Source organism: Cordyceps militaris (genome assembly GCF_000225605.1).
Source record: "Cordyceps militaris CM01 unplaced genomic scaffold CCM_S00001, whole genome shotgun sequence".
Taxonomy (NCBI): Eukaryota; Fungi; Ascomycota; class Sordariomycetes; order Hypocreales; family Cordycipitaceae; genus Cordyceps; species Cordyceps militaris.
The window spans coordinates 4,100,321-4,116,909 of NW_006271969.1; the positions used below are offsets into that span (position 1 = coordinate 4,100,321).

Here is a 16,589-nt window from a genome sequence, read left to right on the forward strand (position 1 = left end):
CGGCGGCGGCGGCGTGCGCGCGGCGATGAGCGTCTGCAGAAACGAGGCGGAGGCGGGCGGCAGCTGCTGCGCAGCGAGGGAGGCGCGCAGTTGCTCGGCGAGGTCCATGGTGCGCGCGCGGCGATGGGGTGGGAGGGAGGTTTTTTCGTCGCAAGGATGGGTGAGAGGGGGGGTTCTAGATGTTGCAGTGTGTGACGGGGGATTGACCGAAGAACGCGTTTCGTGGTGGAGAAGGTGCACGATGGCTCCGTTTGCGAGGGTGGGATAAAAAGTAAAGGCTTAAAATGTGAAGGTACTTCTAAATGAATACCAAGCGTTTTGAATAATGGACAATTGAATGCTGCTTGCTTTATTGGTAGATTGAGAAGCTACAGCGAGGTGAGAAAAGTTCACTCAGCTGCAGGTTGAAGTCATTTTACAACCAAACTTATGGGGAAGGTACTAAGTCGTTATGTTGTCGACCCCTTAGGTCTCCCAGGTTTATAAGCTGGTAATTGTTCCGTCGATTCCTCTGCTATATCTACACGATTTTTGTCTAATAGACACTAATAGCAGTAGAAAACACTATGGAAGTGCACTTCCAGTGAATGTGCGGATTATTAAGGGGTACACAGGGACTGCGAGGCTGCTTCTGCTGCGCGGAGATGTCATTTGCGAACTGCGCCGCGTTTGGAGTTGCTCGAAAGAATTTCGGTAGCCGCCCATGCTACAAACCCTAATTATCTCCACCTATAAAGCGTTCTCTTTCCCGAAAGCTGATATTTTGACAACAAGAATTGGTCAAATGACAACAAGCTAACCGAATTGGTATAGACCCGAGGACGGCGAGATCAGCTTCACGCTCGACAAGGACGTCGCTAACACGCACCGGGCGCCCGAGTTAGCGATGCAGAGATTAACGATACAGACGATACGGGCGATACGGGTGATACAGGCGATACAGGCGATACGGGCGATACGGGCGATAGGTGTTATTATTGCAGATTTAGGGGCTAGAACGACGCCTGAATAAGTCAACAATCAATGCCGCCAGCTTCATCATAGCGAATTTATCAATTCCAGCCATCGTGGCAACCTCCTTGATAGATGATGTAATTAATACTTGTTGAGAATTAACGCAGGTACTATCCCCCATAGAACTTGGTGGAGTGGCTACGTGCCTTCCTCTTTCCCACCCACCTCTCAGTCTCTTCTCTTCTTCTCCAGCATCATCAGTTTTTCTCCAACATCATTCCGTCGTCCAACATCATTACGTCGTCCAACATCATTCCGTCGTCCAACATCATTCCGTCGTCCAACATCCATTCTTTCAAGACTCTCTATTCTCTTCTCTTCTTCTCCAGCATCATCAATTTTTCTCCAACATCATTCCGTCGTCCAACATCCATTCTTTCAAGACTCTCTATTCTCTTCACGGCCTCATTTTTTATCACTATTCATCGGCGCCTCTTCCATCGTCAAGGTGCCCCAGATCAAGCTCGTCGCCTCCCGCTCCGCCGACAGCGTCTCCTTCCTTTCCTACCTCCTCAAGACCACGGCCTATTAAGACGTCGTTATAATACCTAACATTAACCCCACAGTAGATAATGGTATATACTTATTATGCTCTACATTTATAAAATACTAATTAATATTCTAGAGTATACATCATGGCTTGTCCCGTTTAGCCTGATTTATAACGGCACGCATCTTCTCTACCTAGCAAGCGTACTGACGTGCTACATAACCATCATTATCTGCGAATATGCCTTAGAATAGGTTCTCACTGGTTTCCTTTGTGATATCCAATATTCTACTACTCAGTCTCGCTCTTGGCGTTGCGAATTACTTCCCGATTTGATAAGCCTGGAAAGTCGTTGCCTAGCTGCGGTGTAGAGCTTGGGTGTAGTGTATCAAGGGAGGGAGTGAGGCATCACGACCGGTCAGCACGAGCAAAAGCAAGGGAAACAGGTGTATTGTGTGATGATGGAGGGAAGAGAATCTATCAGGAGGAGGCCAGCGTGGCCAGGTCAGGTCAGGTCAGCACCCACAGTGGGGCGTGCCTGCCAACATTGGGGACCTGTTAGGCACTCCAGGATTCGGGGAACTTGGCGTTCAGTGGGTTGGGTGGTTTCGCCAGCTTGGCTGCCATGTCGTGTAGTGCTCTCAGATTAACTTCGTCGTGCCATGCAGGCATGGGCTCCGTGACATCTTTGAGTGTCCATGTGCGGCAGAGCTCTGTAAGCTTGAGGTCTGCTGGCAGGGGCTCACTCGGTGCGGTCGATGGCTGGGAGGTCGATGGCTGGGAGACTTCTTCTTCAGTCAGATCGTCGAGTAGATCCCGATGCTTCGTTCTCTTGCGCTTATGGAGATAGTATGTCTCGGCTAGTATCTGGGCTGACTGGCTTGGGTCAGGGGCATTGGGGGGGGGGGTGTGTTCTGGTGCGTCTGCCGAAGCTGATCGCGGGCGGGAAAAAGAAAAAGAAACAGGTGCTGTCGCTATCGATGCGATGAGAACCTCAATTTTAATGAATTTTGATTGTCTCTGATGATCTTGCCGGTGTTGCTACCATTTTGTTAGGCACTCCAGGATTCGGCAAGATGATGATGTATTCTCTAGCTGAGTGGGTGGCTTATATGCCCTAAGTCAGGCAGTATCTCACTTAAGGGTACCTTAGTGAGTTCGGCTAAGGGTGGCATCCCTTAGATAAGGTAGCCCTACTAATTTCTAATATACACTATATCAAGGTTAATTTAATAATAGCCGGCTTAGAAGCTAGAAGAATAATCTCCTATTACCTAGTATATCTAGTACTTATCTATACTATATAACTAGATAGAAGATATATAATATAATAACTTTACTTCTTACTCTATATATACCCTATTAGTCTTAATATAATTAGTTTATAACTAATTGTGAAGGAGTCGGGCTCGAGCCCACTCCGGCTAGACTTGGCCTGAGGCCACTACGGGCGCGCCCCTGGCGCGCCCCCTTTATGTACCATAGCAGATAGACAGACTAGCTTTTCCTCCTCTCTTACTCCGTAAGAGAGTTAATACTATTGTAACGCCTATCTGCAGATGCCCTAGGGCCAGTCCTCAACACTAATTCCTAATTAGTTTATAACTAATTCCTAATTAGGTTAGTAATTAGGTTAGTAGTTAAGTATTTAGGTTAGTAGTTACTTAGGGGTAATAATATATAATTATAGTTAGTTAGGGTTAGGGTTAGGTGTATTATATACTTCTAAAAAATATAAAGCTACCTTATCTAAGGAATACCACCCTTAGCTAAACTTACTAAGGTACCCTTAGGTAAGGTATATCTATGCCCTAAGTAGTGCTTATATGCATATAATAGGACCTTATATTATAATTTAAGTAGAGATTATAGTATATATAATTAGCTAGAGACCTACTTATAGTAGAAAACTAGAAAAGGATAGTAGTATATAGATAAAGAAGTTAAGTTTAAAGAAACTAATCTTAATTACTAATAAAATTAAGTAATAAAAAGATATATTAAAAGAGTATAATTAAGCTAATTAGCTAGGCTAAAAAATAGATATAAAAAAGAAAGAATTTCCTTTTTTAATTAAAAAAGAATAAAGTAAAAATAACTATAAGTTTTAATATATATTATTTTTTAACTTTATTATATAAAATTACTTTTAGTTATAATTAGTTATTTAATATTTATATTAATTTATTTATATAATTTATAAAAGTTATAAACCTAAAAAGTAAATAATAAAAAATATTTTTTATTATTTAAAATTTCTATTTTACTTATAAACTTATTAAAAATATATAAAAATATTTTTAATCTTTTTTTCTTTTTTTTTTAATATATTAACTTAAGAAATAATAACTACTTTAGCCTATTTTAGCTTTAAACTTAAAAAATTAAAATAATAGTATAAGTAAGAACTTTATTTTAAAGCCTATATATCTTTAAAGTAAGTCTAGAGTTATATAGATTTAAACTAGTCTTATTTTAATAATAATTTATACTTAAAGCCTTATAGGTTTACTTAGCTTTAATATAAAGATAAATACCTAAGTATTAACTATATAGACTTAAAAATTACTTATAAAAAGGTAATAGATTTTAAAAAAAAAATAATAACTATAGTTAAAAAAAGGTAAAAGAATATTAGTTTAGTTTAAGTTTAAATTAATATTATTATAAACTTTAAGCTTTTTTTAAAAGCTTAAAAAATTATTAAAATAAAGGTAATAGAATTAAAAGTTATTTATAATTAATATACTCTTAAAGATATTCTTAAAGAATTAAAGGTTATTATTACCTTAAATCTTAAAAAAGTAAGGTAAGAGGTAAGAAGAAAGTATAAGTAAATTATAACTATTAAAAAGATAATATTAAATAAACTAAATTAAATCTAGATATAAAAAAAAGTATATTAAATAATACTACTTTATTAAATTCTTAATATAGAAGGATTAATAACTATTATTAACTTTTTAAATATAATTAAAAAGAAAATAATACCTAAATAAGCTATATTTTTAAAAAGGGATTTTATTAATATAAGTACTTTATTAAAAAATAATTTAATATTAAATTAAACTTTATAAACTATTATAAATATATTTAAAAAAAATATAGAGGAATTAAAGTATAAGAAGTTAACTAAGAATACTTTCCTTATATTAAATAATAAATAAAGAAAGAAATCTAAAAAGTAAGAATATAACTACCCTTATTAGAAGAAAGATTAGACTTACTTATAGAAGCTAGAGGAATACTATATTATCTAAAAAGTATACCTAGGTTCTTTTAAATTAAATATAAATATAAATAAATTTTAAATAAAGAAAATTAAAGAAATTATAAATAAATCTAAATAGGCTACCCTTAAAATATCTATAAATAAAGGAAAATAGCTATAAAAGGAATATAATATATATATTCTATTTAAAAGTACTCTTAAACCTATAGAAAATATATTCTTTACTATTTATAGAAACTACTATTTATATTATAAAAATATACTTTTAAATAATTATAGCTTATACTATATTATAAATAATAAAAGCCTTTTTAAGCTAGATTCCTATAAAGAGTTATAAAATATCTTAATTAAGGTTAGAGATTACTAATTTATTATTATTAGTATAGAAATAAGAATTATAAAATATATTTTAATTACCCCTAATAGGCTAGGAATTAACCTTTATTTAATAAATATTTATTATATTCCTAGCTTCTATATAAATTTAATCTTAGCTAGTATCCTAAGAATTAAAACTAGGCTTTAGATTAATAACTATAATAATACTTTAAAGGAAGGTATACCTAAAAATAATTACTATATAGTTTAACTATATAAGAAAGATAATATTCTATTCTTTAAATATAAATTAATTTAATAACTAAAAAAGCTAATATCTTAAAAAATAGTCTTAAATACCTTTAAATATAGTCTTAATTATATATTAAAAGGAATATTCCTTTCTAAAAAGGGAGATAGTTATTTATAATATTTATAATTAGGATACCTTAAAAAAAAATTACTTAAGGCTTTAATTTAAGAATTAATTAGTAACTAAATTACTAGAATATAATATCTAGATTATAAGGTATATAATACTATTTTAATAGAAAATATTATTAATAAAGAAATTAATAATATATTTACTATTTAACTTTTTAAAAGAATTAAATAAGATTTATAGAAATACCTTTTAAGTTATAATAAAATAAGCTTTTTTTTTATAATATAAAATAAATATACTAGTTTAATCTATTTTATTTTAACTACTTTTAAAAATACTAAAACCTTTTTTTTTATAATTAAGAATTTTATAATATAGATTAAAAGGTAATTTAACTTTAAGGTCTTTATTATAAAATATAATAATAAAAAGGCTATAATTTATAAAAATACTTTTATAAAGTATTAAAAATAAGTAAAGAAATTAAGAATTAAGATTAAAGTTATACTAGTATATATCTATAAGCTAAATAGGTTAAATAAAAGGTTTAAAAGGATAATTATTAAGAAAATACTTATCTTAATAATATCTTTAAGACTACCTATAGCTTTATAGTTTAAAATAATAAAAATAGCTACCTTCTTACTTAAAAATAGCTTAAAGAAAGTATATAAATATAAATTACTATTATAAAAAATAAATTTATAGTTTAAAGAAAATAAATAAGGTATTAAGTATATAATTAGTAAAAAGATTAGTATAAAAGGGTAATATATATATAAATATTAAATATACCTTTTTAATTAAAAATAAAAAAAAGAAGTTAATAAAAAGAACTTTAAAGTATACCTTAAAAAATATATTAATTATTTAATTAATTATATAGTATTAAACCTATACTAAATATAAATACTTTAATTTAACTATATTATTATAATAAAGAATATTAAATTTAATAAAAATATATTCTATTCTTTAAAAATAAAAAATAAAAATAGGATTATTAAGTTAAAACTAAAGAAAAAGATAAAGTCTTTAATAGAAGTAAAAAGTTAAAATCTAATTATAGAATTTAGACTTAAATATTTTCTTTTAATAACTTTATAAAATACTATCTTTAACCTAAATCTTTAAAATAAGTTATAAAATTTAAATAGATTTAAATAAAGTAATTATAAAATATAAAATATTATAATATTTAATAGATATACTATATAAACTTAAGAAGTAAATTTAAATAATATTAAAACTTTAAAAAGTAATATACTATCTTTAATATTAAGAATAGAAACTAAAAATAATAGTAATATAGGGATAGTAATAGGTAATAGAATAGATAATATACTTTTACTTAAGAATATATTAGAATTATTTAAGAATATAAGTTAAGAAAAAAATATTAATAATTTAGCTTTAAAAGTAAAAAAAGATAATTAAATATATATATATTTATTTAGCCTTTAAATAAGACTAGAATTATAAGATTTATATATAGAAGATACTTAGAAAATAAGAATTTAACTTTTTATTATTTAAAATAAAGAGATAAGTCTATACCTATTTAATAAAGATAAGCTAATAACTTAAAAAAAGCCTATTAAGAAGGATTATAATCTATATTTATAGAATATAGTTATAAAAGACTTTAAATTATAACTAGAAATTTAGAAAGTAATTATAAAAAACCTAATCTTTATTTCTAAAGAGATTATTTATAAAAATAAAAGGATTAAAAAGAAAATTAAAGATAGCTAAAAGCTAGTATAAAAAAGGATAAAATTAGCCTTTATTATACTCTAATTACTAAAGACTATTATTAAAAAGAAAAAATATATAATTAATCCTTATTATACTAACCTAAAAAAATATAATAATAGAGAATTATAGATATTATTTATAGTATTAAAATATATATTTTAAAATAAATAATTAGATAATAATTAAACTTAGAATATTAAAAAAGATAAGTAACTATATTATATTAATAATTTACTACCCCTACTTTAAAGGTAGAATAAGATTAAAGAGTATACTTTTAAAACCTAATTTAAAGAAATAGGTTTTAATAAAATATAAGCCTTTAATAAAATAAAGACCTAAACCTATATATATAGAAATATTAAAAAGGGATATATTTTACTTTTTAAATAGGTATTTATATATAAATTTAATATTAATAAAGTCTTAATTAAGTATAAAGTATAAATCTATATATAAAGGGATTTATAATTAATTAATAGTTAAAAAGAAATATATATAGCTATATTAATAGTATAGACCTTTTAAATAATAATAGTATTTATAGTAAAATATAATCTTAATTCTTAATAGTTTAATATTAAAAATACCTTTTTATATACTAGTAAATAAGACTTATTAAATAAAGTCCTATATAGGCTATTATTAGGATTTTAAGAAATAATAAATTTATTAGTAGATTTTAAAGAAGTAGATTATAATATCCTATTAAATTAAATACTTTATAGGTTATAAGACTTACTACTCTTTTAGTATTTAGAATTTACTAGTATATTAATAAAGCTAAGGCTTATATAATATAAAGAAGAATTATACCTTTTTTTTAATAAAAAAAGGTTAATATATATTATTTTCTTTATTAATAATATTATTATTTAAATAAGAAAGAAGCTATAAAGGAAAGGAATAAATTTACTTATAAGTTACTTTAAAAATATAGAATATATAATTAAAAAGAGGTATTATAGTTTTTAAGAGTTAAGATTATTTATAATTAAAAGAAGAAAATAATATAGCTTTTTTATAAAGTATATATAAAGAAGATTATAACTAAATTTAAAGTAATTAGTCTTAATTAAGTCTAAACTCTTTTACTATAATAGTAATTTATTAAAAGAATAAGATAAATAATATTAAAAGAAGTAAAAAGATATTAAGAAATTATTAAGTTAATCTTATATATATTAATTATAATAAAAATAGATATTATATTTATAATATTAATACTATCTTATTATTTAATAAACCTATCTTAAATATATTTTAATATAGCTATTTATATTATTTAGTATCTTCTTAATATTAAGAATTATTATATTATATATAATAAGAATAAAAAGATAATTATTTTATAAATAGTAAGTAATACCTTATATATTAATAATTTAGATATAAAGAGATTTAATTAGGGATTTATTATAATCTTTTTTAAAGAAATTATAGCCTAGAAAATATTATATTAAAATATAATAATAACTTTTACTATAGAAGCTAAGTTATTAGCTTTCTAGAATACTATAAAAGAAATAATTATATTTAAATATCTTTTTTAAGAAATAGATATTATTTCTAAACTACCTTATAAAATTTTCTATAATAATTAATAAATAATTTATCTAGTTATAGTTAGAAATTAAAGAATTAATATTAAATTATAATATATTAATATTTATTATTTATAGCTTTAATAAGAATATTAATATAGATTATTTAAGATATTATATCTTTTAATAAAAGATATATTAATAAATAGATTTATAAAGAACCTATTATTATAGTTATTTATTTATTTTTAAGATTTAATTAAGATTATAAAGTTTAAAAGTAATAAAAGTTTAATTTAAACTAAAACCTAATAATAGTATCTTTAAATACTAATAGAAAAAAAGGGGATAAAAGATATAAAAAAGGTATAAAATAATCTTATTATTTATTAATAAGATTTTTTACTAAATAATCTATAATAGCTTTATACTATTTTAATTTAACTAAATAAGTATTAAATATAATTTTATATTTATAAAATAAGCTAAAAGATTTATACTTACTTATAGCTATTATAATCTTAAAAAAGGTTTAAATAGAATTCTATTCTTTTTTATAAGCCTTAAAACCTATTAAAGTTTAGTATTATTTAGTAAGAAAAGCCTTAATTATAAGCTTTTTTATAATTTTTAATAATATAGAAGTAAAGAAATTTATTTTATTAATAATTAAAAAACTAGTAGTTTTAAGATTATCTAGAAAGTTAATTTTTATAGTTAAAAGTTAAGGTAAAATATAAAAAAAAAAAGGATTCTTAAAAGACTTAATTAGAATATAATTAAAAATAAAAAAATAAAAAGAAAGTATAAACTTAATAGCCTAATACTAAGTTCCTTTTATATAATATTTAAAGTAATAACTTATTAGCTTATTATAATAAAAAGAAGTAATATTAATTAAGGTTATAATATAATAATATTTATAACTTTAAAGGTTTTTTATAAAAGAATATATATATATTATATATAAGATTTTATAAAGACTATTAAAAGTATATATAATAGTTTAAATTATAACTATAAACTTTCTTTAGGTTTTTAAGGATACTTAAGTATCCTTTTTAATTAAATTAAAAGTAAAGAAATAGTTATTAATATTATTTAAGCTTAAAAAGGTAAAGAATAATATAATAATATTATTTAAATCTATATTATTAAAATTAAAAGTTAATAAAAAATAAAATAATTAAAAAGAATAGTATATACTTTTAAAATTAAATATAATAAATATACTATTTACCTTTTAAACCTTTATAGAAGTTAAAAGTTAAGACTACTTTACTAGATTTAAGTTATTAATACCTTATAAATACTTTAAAATAAAAATATTATATTTAAAGTTAATAATATTATTAAGATTAAAGGTTTTTTTATAAATAAAAAAAGAATAAAAATAAAGTATATTAAAGATAATAAATAAAGGAAAAGAAACTAGCTTTTTAAAGAATTAAAAGTAATTTAAATACTTTTATATAATTATTAAAAATACCTTATTTTATATATTATAATAAGATTATATTACTAAAAAGTAGTATATTATTAAAATTATTATTATTTTACTTTTAGATAATTAAAAAAAATAATATAAATAAGTTAATAAATATAAAAAGAAAAAGAGAATAAAGTAATTATAATAAAATTAAAAAGAACTATATATATAAAGAATTTAAATATTCTTTAATTTAATAAAAGTAGTTATAAAAGATTAATTTATTAAAAAATACTATTCTTAATTAAATTCTAAAATACTTCTTTAAAATAATATAAAAAAAAAAAAAAGAATCTATTTAAAAAGTATATTATAATTTAAATAAAGATTATAATATATATAATTAACTAAAAATTTATTTATAATAAAAAGCTAAAAAGGAATAATAATATATAAATAAAAAAGTTAAATTTAAAAAAACTAATCTTAATTATTAATAAAATTAAATAATAAAAAAGATATATTAAAGGAGTATAATTAAGCTAATTAGCTAAGCTAGAAAATAGATATAAGAAGGGAGGAATTTCCCCTCCTAGTTAAGAAAGAATAAGGTAAAAATAGCTATAAGTTCTAATATATATTATTCTTTAACTTTACTATATAAAATTGCTCTTAGTTATGACTAGTTATCTAATGTCTATATTAGCCTGCTTATATAATTCATGAGACCTTATTCGCGCCGCCCCAGGGCTTAAGCCAGCTTACCAAGCAATGCGTGTCAGCGAAATGAGGGTTCTCCAACACGCAAGCAGTTACGCAGCAGCGGAAGCCGCTGAGAGCTTGTCAAGGAGCCCATTTTTTTTTCGTTCTCGTATGGGTTTCGTTCATCGACGGATCGACGGACGCTAAGCAAGGGAGGGGGATTGTCGCCTTGTAATACTACTCGTTCAGACGGAAAAGGCTCATGGCTGGATGTCCTTTGCGCCAGTCTTGGAGAGGCTTGGCACGCGGTCTGTACGGAACTGCGCGTACGCTGACAGGGCCTAGAGGAGCGAAATTGAGAAGGAAAGACCTTGTGCTAAAGGGTTTTCCAGGAACCAAGAAGAAGCGTTCCAGTATGTAACTGTGCTTTGCAGCGGGTTCGACCCCTTCCTGCAACGAAGCTCGGCCCGTCGTTCGAGGTACGCGGCCCTCCCGACGGCTCAGGCTTTATGGGGGAGAAATCAACAGGGACCCTTTTCAGGCTCGACAGAGGAATCGTCCTTGCCTCCAGACTTGTGCGTCTTCTCAAAAGGTTAAAAATTTTCCTTCTTGTGACTTTCGTTACCACACAACTATGCTTCTACCACGGGATAACTGCAAGCAACGCTGTGGCCAGTGAGTGCGGGCTGTGACAAGACCCGCGCATGGAATACGGCTTGTACATCTTCAACCGCCCTGCTTTAATAATGTTGGCGGAATCACACCCTCAATTAATAACTAATGCGTGCGTCACCGGGTCACCCAGTCGATTCTTCGCTCACGGCACTTGCTCTCTTTCTCTTTTCTCTTGTTTGTCCTACCCCTCTTTTGCCTCTGTGTACATTTGGTAATTTGTACTCTGCCGTCTCCTATTTGTGAAGCACCGCAGCAGGGTATGCGTGCAGTTGACGGTTTCGATACCCCCTTGTAGCACAGCGCATCCTTACCCGTTTTGGTGAATCAGCTGGGGCGGTCTGCAGGTATTTCTGCTTGAAACATGGTGAAAAGTAAATCTAAAAAATAATAAACCCTTCTTTACGCGCCAGTCATTTTTCATTGTAATTGATTTGCGTTTGGACGAAGGAGAAAACGCCGACTTGTGCTTCATTGAGCCTTGGTCTACACTGGCATTGTACCTGCCCGAATTACAGGTGACATTCACTGTAGTCTCCACTACTGATTCTACTCTGTTCCCAGCTAGCCCCGTAGCAGTAAGGTATAAAACGATGTATATTTCGTTTTAATAATAGCATCTTCATTTTTTAGCATAAAAATTGTAGTGCTCAACGCGTCCACGTGTTTGCAGACCTTTAGCCTATTACTGTAACTACTAATGTACCTACCTGCTCTGTAGCGTCGATCGGAGTGGCTCCGGTTGCCCACTTGGCCAAGCTAAGCTGGGCTTAGCGTTGTTCATCATTTCGGGTGCTCGGCGTAGATTCGCCAGCCTTAGTTACGGAGTACGGATACGGATACTGCGCCCCGATTTGGCCATGTACGTGCCCCCTGATCCAGGCATATTAAAAGCGCAACAAAGAACAAAGTCTTGTTTCCCACAACAAACTTTCCAACCTCTCCAACCTACCTCTCACACACACGCGTCCCTCTTCGTCACAACTACGCGCAATGCTAAGACTCGCCGTCGTCACCGCTGGCGCCGTAGCGCTTGCGACAATGATGGTGTTGCTCATGGTGCTCTTCATTCCAGCAATCATGTGGTACGTCATCGACTGCCTTTGCTTCACCGCGATTCAAACACATTGTAATTCATGAAAACACTAACAGATACACGCTACCCAGAATCCTGGTCAACGACCTCGGGCACCCGTCGCTGCCCAAGTGCCAAGAGGGCGGATCGGATGCAGGACCAACAAGGGGGTTCAACACAAAGTCGCTCTACTCCGAGGGGGCCTTGTAGCAATAGTCGATATGGCCGTTGGCAGGATTGCCCCAATACTTTGCTTTACGGTGTTTGAGCCGAGTTAGTCATCATTCACAGAGTCGTCAGCCACGGAATCGGTGTGTACTTACGAAACGCCACGGCCGCCTTGGCCGCCCCCAGCACAGCAAAAGACAGAATAAAAACCATGACTGACGTCCCGCCGTCGAGCGCCGCCGACACGAGGTAATTGTACTTGACAAAGATGTTGGGGTGCTGCCGTCGCAGATACCACTGCGCAAAGAAGCCCGCCGCGAAAAAGCTCATGACGGACGAGTTGATGCCCAGGTTGAGGTAGCACAGGTAAAACAATATCACGGGCGTGTTGATGAGGTCCATGCCCAACCGCGGCCACAGCCGATGCGCGTACCAAAACGGTACCGGTACCGCGAAGCCAAGAAACGTTGACAGCGGCACCCACTGGTACTTGCCGCCCACGCTAAACAGCTCGTGCGGGAAGCCGCCAAACGTCACGGCCTGCGCGTTGAACTGCTGCGTCATGGCCCCCGACCAGATATTGGTGCCCTCCACGCTGCGCAGGATGTCGGCCTGGTTGTCAATGATGCTGTTGGCCATGACGTAGTTGAGGCCCGCCCCGATGACGGTGCCCACCATTTGCATGCTAAACGTGATGCGCGGCGCCAGGTGCCCGTACTGCGCCAGCTTGAGGTCCTTGGCCAGGAGCGTGCCTTGGAGGAGCGAGTTGTAGCTGTACAGCGAAAAGTACATGTTGGCGATGGGGAACCCGGGTCGCATGTAGCCGCCAATCATCTGGATGATGGACTGGATCGTGAAGCTCACGCCGCTGATGCCCTGCATGGACCCGAAGACGACGAGGTGCACGTAGCCGACGAGGCACGCCACAAGCAGCCCCCACCAGGGCAGCGTGCTGTTGGTCTTGTAGACGACGATGAGGGCGACGGTGGCCGAGAGGGCGAGCACGATGGCGTACCACCAGTCGGGGCAATCCTTGTAGTTTTGCATCAAGAGGTAGTGCGGGTCGTAATGTGCCTCGGAGGCGCTTTCGGCTTCCTCACCGGCGCCGGCCGGACGAGACGAAATGCCGATACGAGCGCCTGCGGATTGGACGTTGGCTAGGATGCGACGCGGGTGAAGGAAGCGAAACGCGGCCGCCATCTCGGTCCGGTACCACAGCGCCAGATGCGTCACGGACGCCGCAATGCACATGTTGGTCAGCAAGATGTTGAGCACGTTGCTCGCGGCAAAGTTGGGCAGGCCGAGGTCGTCGACGGCCGTACTGTTGATGTTGCCGTCAGGCCCAATCGCCGCCGTCTGGTTCCACTGCACCGCGCTATCCGCCATCGACGTCTCCGAAAAGATGGCCTGCGACAGGAACGGGTACTTTTTCGCTTCCCATATGTTGCTGTAGTATACCCCCGCAAAGAGGATGATGCAGCCGACGATGCCGATGCCCTGGCTGATGAGGCTGCTGACGGGGAAGAAGAGCGGCGATAAGCCGCCGGAGATGTACTGCCAGTCGAGGCAGATGCTGAACAAGCCGAGGCCCTCGTTGCCCGAGGCGCCGCCGAAAATGTTGGTAAAGGTCGGGCTCTTCCGGTTCGCGAGGCAAAAGATGCTGATGCCCGTCAGGAGCGGGCAGATCCACTGGGGGATCATCTCCCAGAAGAAGATGCCGATGAAGACGTAGAGGAAGACGCGAAAGGGCTTGCGGTTGCTCGGCGCGCGCGAGTGCAGCCGCTCCAACATGGTGTTGATGGGCAGGTTGCTCGGCCAGAGCATGGCGGCTGGGTAGACGATGGTGCGGCGCATCATGCCGGCCATGCCGTACCCGAGACACTGCGAGGACAGGAGCATGAAGAAGGAGAGGCCGGCGCTGACGCGGCGGCCGTAGTAGAGACGCTCCGAGGCGATGATTTCCAGGCCGAGGGCCGACGTGCTGGCCGCGTTGGCCATGATGGTGATGGCGAGGTGCTCCTTGATGTTGAACGGGCCCGGGTTGAGGAAGCGGAGGAGCGGATGGCTGGAGCGCGGGATCAGCCGCGCCATGGACTCGCCGAGGAGAAAGGCGACGACGGCGATGAAGACGGCGGGGATGGCGACGAATTGCGGCTTGAAGAAGAAGATGCCCGACAGGACGCCGCCAAAGACGGAGAGGCCGAGTCCTGGAAAGGGTTAGGAGGGGAGGGGAGAAAGGAAGTAAGCGGGGGACGGACCGATGATGATGGAGCGAAAGGTGATGGCGGAGAGAGTAGGGTCGTCTTGGAGATGAATCGTGTGCGTCAAGACGTCAAATGCAGTGGCCGGCTTGGACAGCTTGGGCTCGTCTGCCTCGTCAAAGTGTTCGATGGTCGCCGGTTCGATAGGGTCGATCTTTTCATCGCGAGCTCGGTCGGCAGCCACCGGCGCCGGGCCCTCGTCACTTGCCTGTTTTTCCATGGTTTGGTCGAGTGAAACAAAGGCTGTTCAAGACAAGACAAAAGGGCTTGTTCAAACTGAACAATGGATGCAGCCCGAACCCTCCCCTTCTTATACAACTCAGCGCAGGTCCGGGAAATTCATCCCGATTGAGACACTTTGCTCTACCCCGCATCCGATAGTGCAACACTGCGGGCGCAACCTCCCGGGAGTCCGGGGTAAAGATGTGATTGGGAGATAGCATGGCTTCAGCCCTGACGCAGGTAAAAAGGGTAGCTCTGGAGCAAGCCACACTGGCTGGGACGGCATGCTTGGGATGGCATGTTCTACCGAAGAGCGAGAAGCTTATCCTTGATGCTAGCCATTCGTGTCTGACATTGTCATCAAGATCATCACTTGGTGTTTTTTTTTTGTTCTCCCCGGATTTATTTGGTGGAGGTTTTTACTAGCCTTGCCGCTTGGGGATGGTTCCGGCAACATCCAGCCCTTGATTAATCCCGAACGACTTCAGCGTACTCCACCCGCGGAAAACATTTGTTTCCAAAAGAGGCGCAGGATCCTACTCGTTCGCATTTGTTCCGCGGGGAGGTGGCGGTCAAGAAACCAATGGCAAGGCGGGCTGCGCGAGCGGGCGTTGATCAGCTGGCAAGTCTACTCCGTATCTTGGTCGTTATCACGGAGAATGTAAAATGACCTTGTTTGCTTTATGACGCGTTTATCGGCCAATCTGTAAGTTGAAAAATTTGGTAGTTTGGCCGCAGCCTTGTTAAAAGGGAGACAGATGCAAACGAATTTCGTTCCTACGTTCAAAAGGCCCCCGAGGACTCTTAATACCTCCATCATCATCGGCCCCTGCATCGCCGCCTTGGCGCCCAACACGGGCATCATCGTCGGCAGGCATCTTCGGCAGCCTTACCGGGTGCGAGGACGAACCAACGCCTCTGGACTGCCGTGCAAAGTATCAACTCGGCTTTGGGCCCCTCGCCAGAGCGACGGCAAAGGTCCAGGGGTTGGTCTCCCTCGGCCAGCAGCTGCAACGCCAAGAACTTGGACAGTCGGAGTACGTTTACCATCTACGCCGAATTCCGGTTCTCCAATTTTGGCTGAGACGCCTCGTCTTGGCAGGCGTGATTGTGGCGGCGCGTGGCGTGTGTACTGACTGCTAGGGCGCGCACACAGGATGTGAAGGAGCGGCATGGGAGCTGTGGAACGGGACTGAGACATGGAACCAAGTTATTTTTGTAACGATGCTGCATGACATGCTTGTCTTGTCTCTTATCTTGTCTTGCTTTGTAATCGCAGCCATACAGTCGGTCAACGGCTCGGTAGGTACTGGATT

At 34.8% G+C, this 16,589-nt stretch overlaps 2 protein-coding genes across 2 annotated transcripts in view; one reads left to right on the top strand and one right to left on the bottom strand.

The window, feature by feature from the left end:
• Nucleotides 1-587, top strand: part of CCM_01280 (antiviral protein (Ski3), putative) — a gene marked incomplete at both ends in the record, with an annotated part of 5,613 nt that extends 5,026 nt beyond the window's left edge. Inside the window, 2 exons of the mRNA XM_006666436.1 lie at nucleotides 360-378; nucleotides 559-587. Of these exons, the coding sequence (XP_006666499.1) occupies nucleotides 360-378; nucleotides 559-587 (48 nt within the window). The remainder of the gene's footprint in view (nucleotides 1-359; nucleotides 379-558) is intronic.
• A 12,223-nt stretch (nucleotides 588-12,810) lies between these two features.
• CCM_01281 (oligopeptide transporter) lies at nucleotides 12,811-15,271 on the bottom strand (the record flags this gene model as incomplete). The annotated part of the gene is made up of 3 exons (XM_006666437.1): nucleotides 12,811-12,875; nucleotides 12,946-14,997; nucleotides 15,049-15,271. The coding sequence occupies 3 exons, from the start codon at nucleotides 15,269-15,271 to the stop codon at nucleotides 12,811-12,813; spliced, it is 2,340 nt and encodes a 779-aa protein (XP_006666500.1).
• Nucleotides 15,272-16,589: the final 1,318 nt, after the last annotated feature.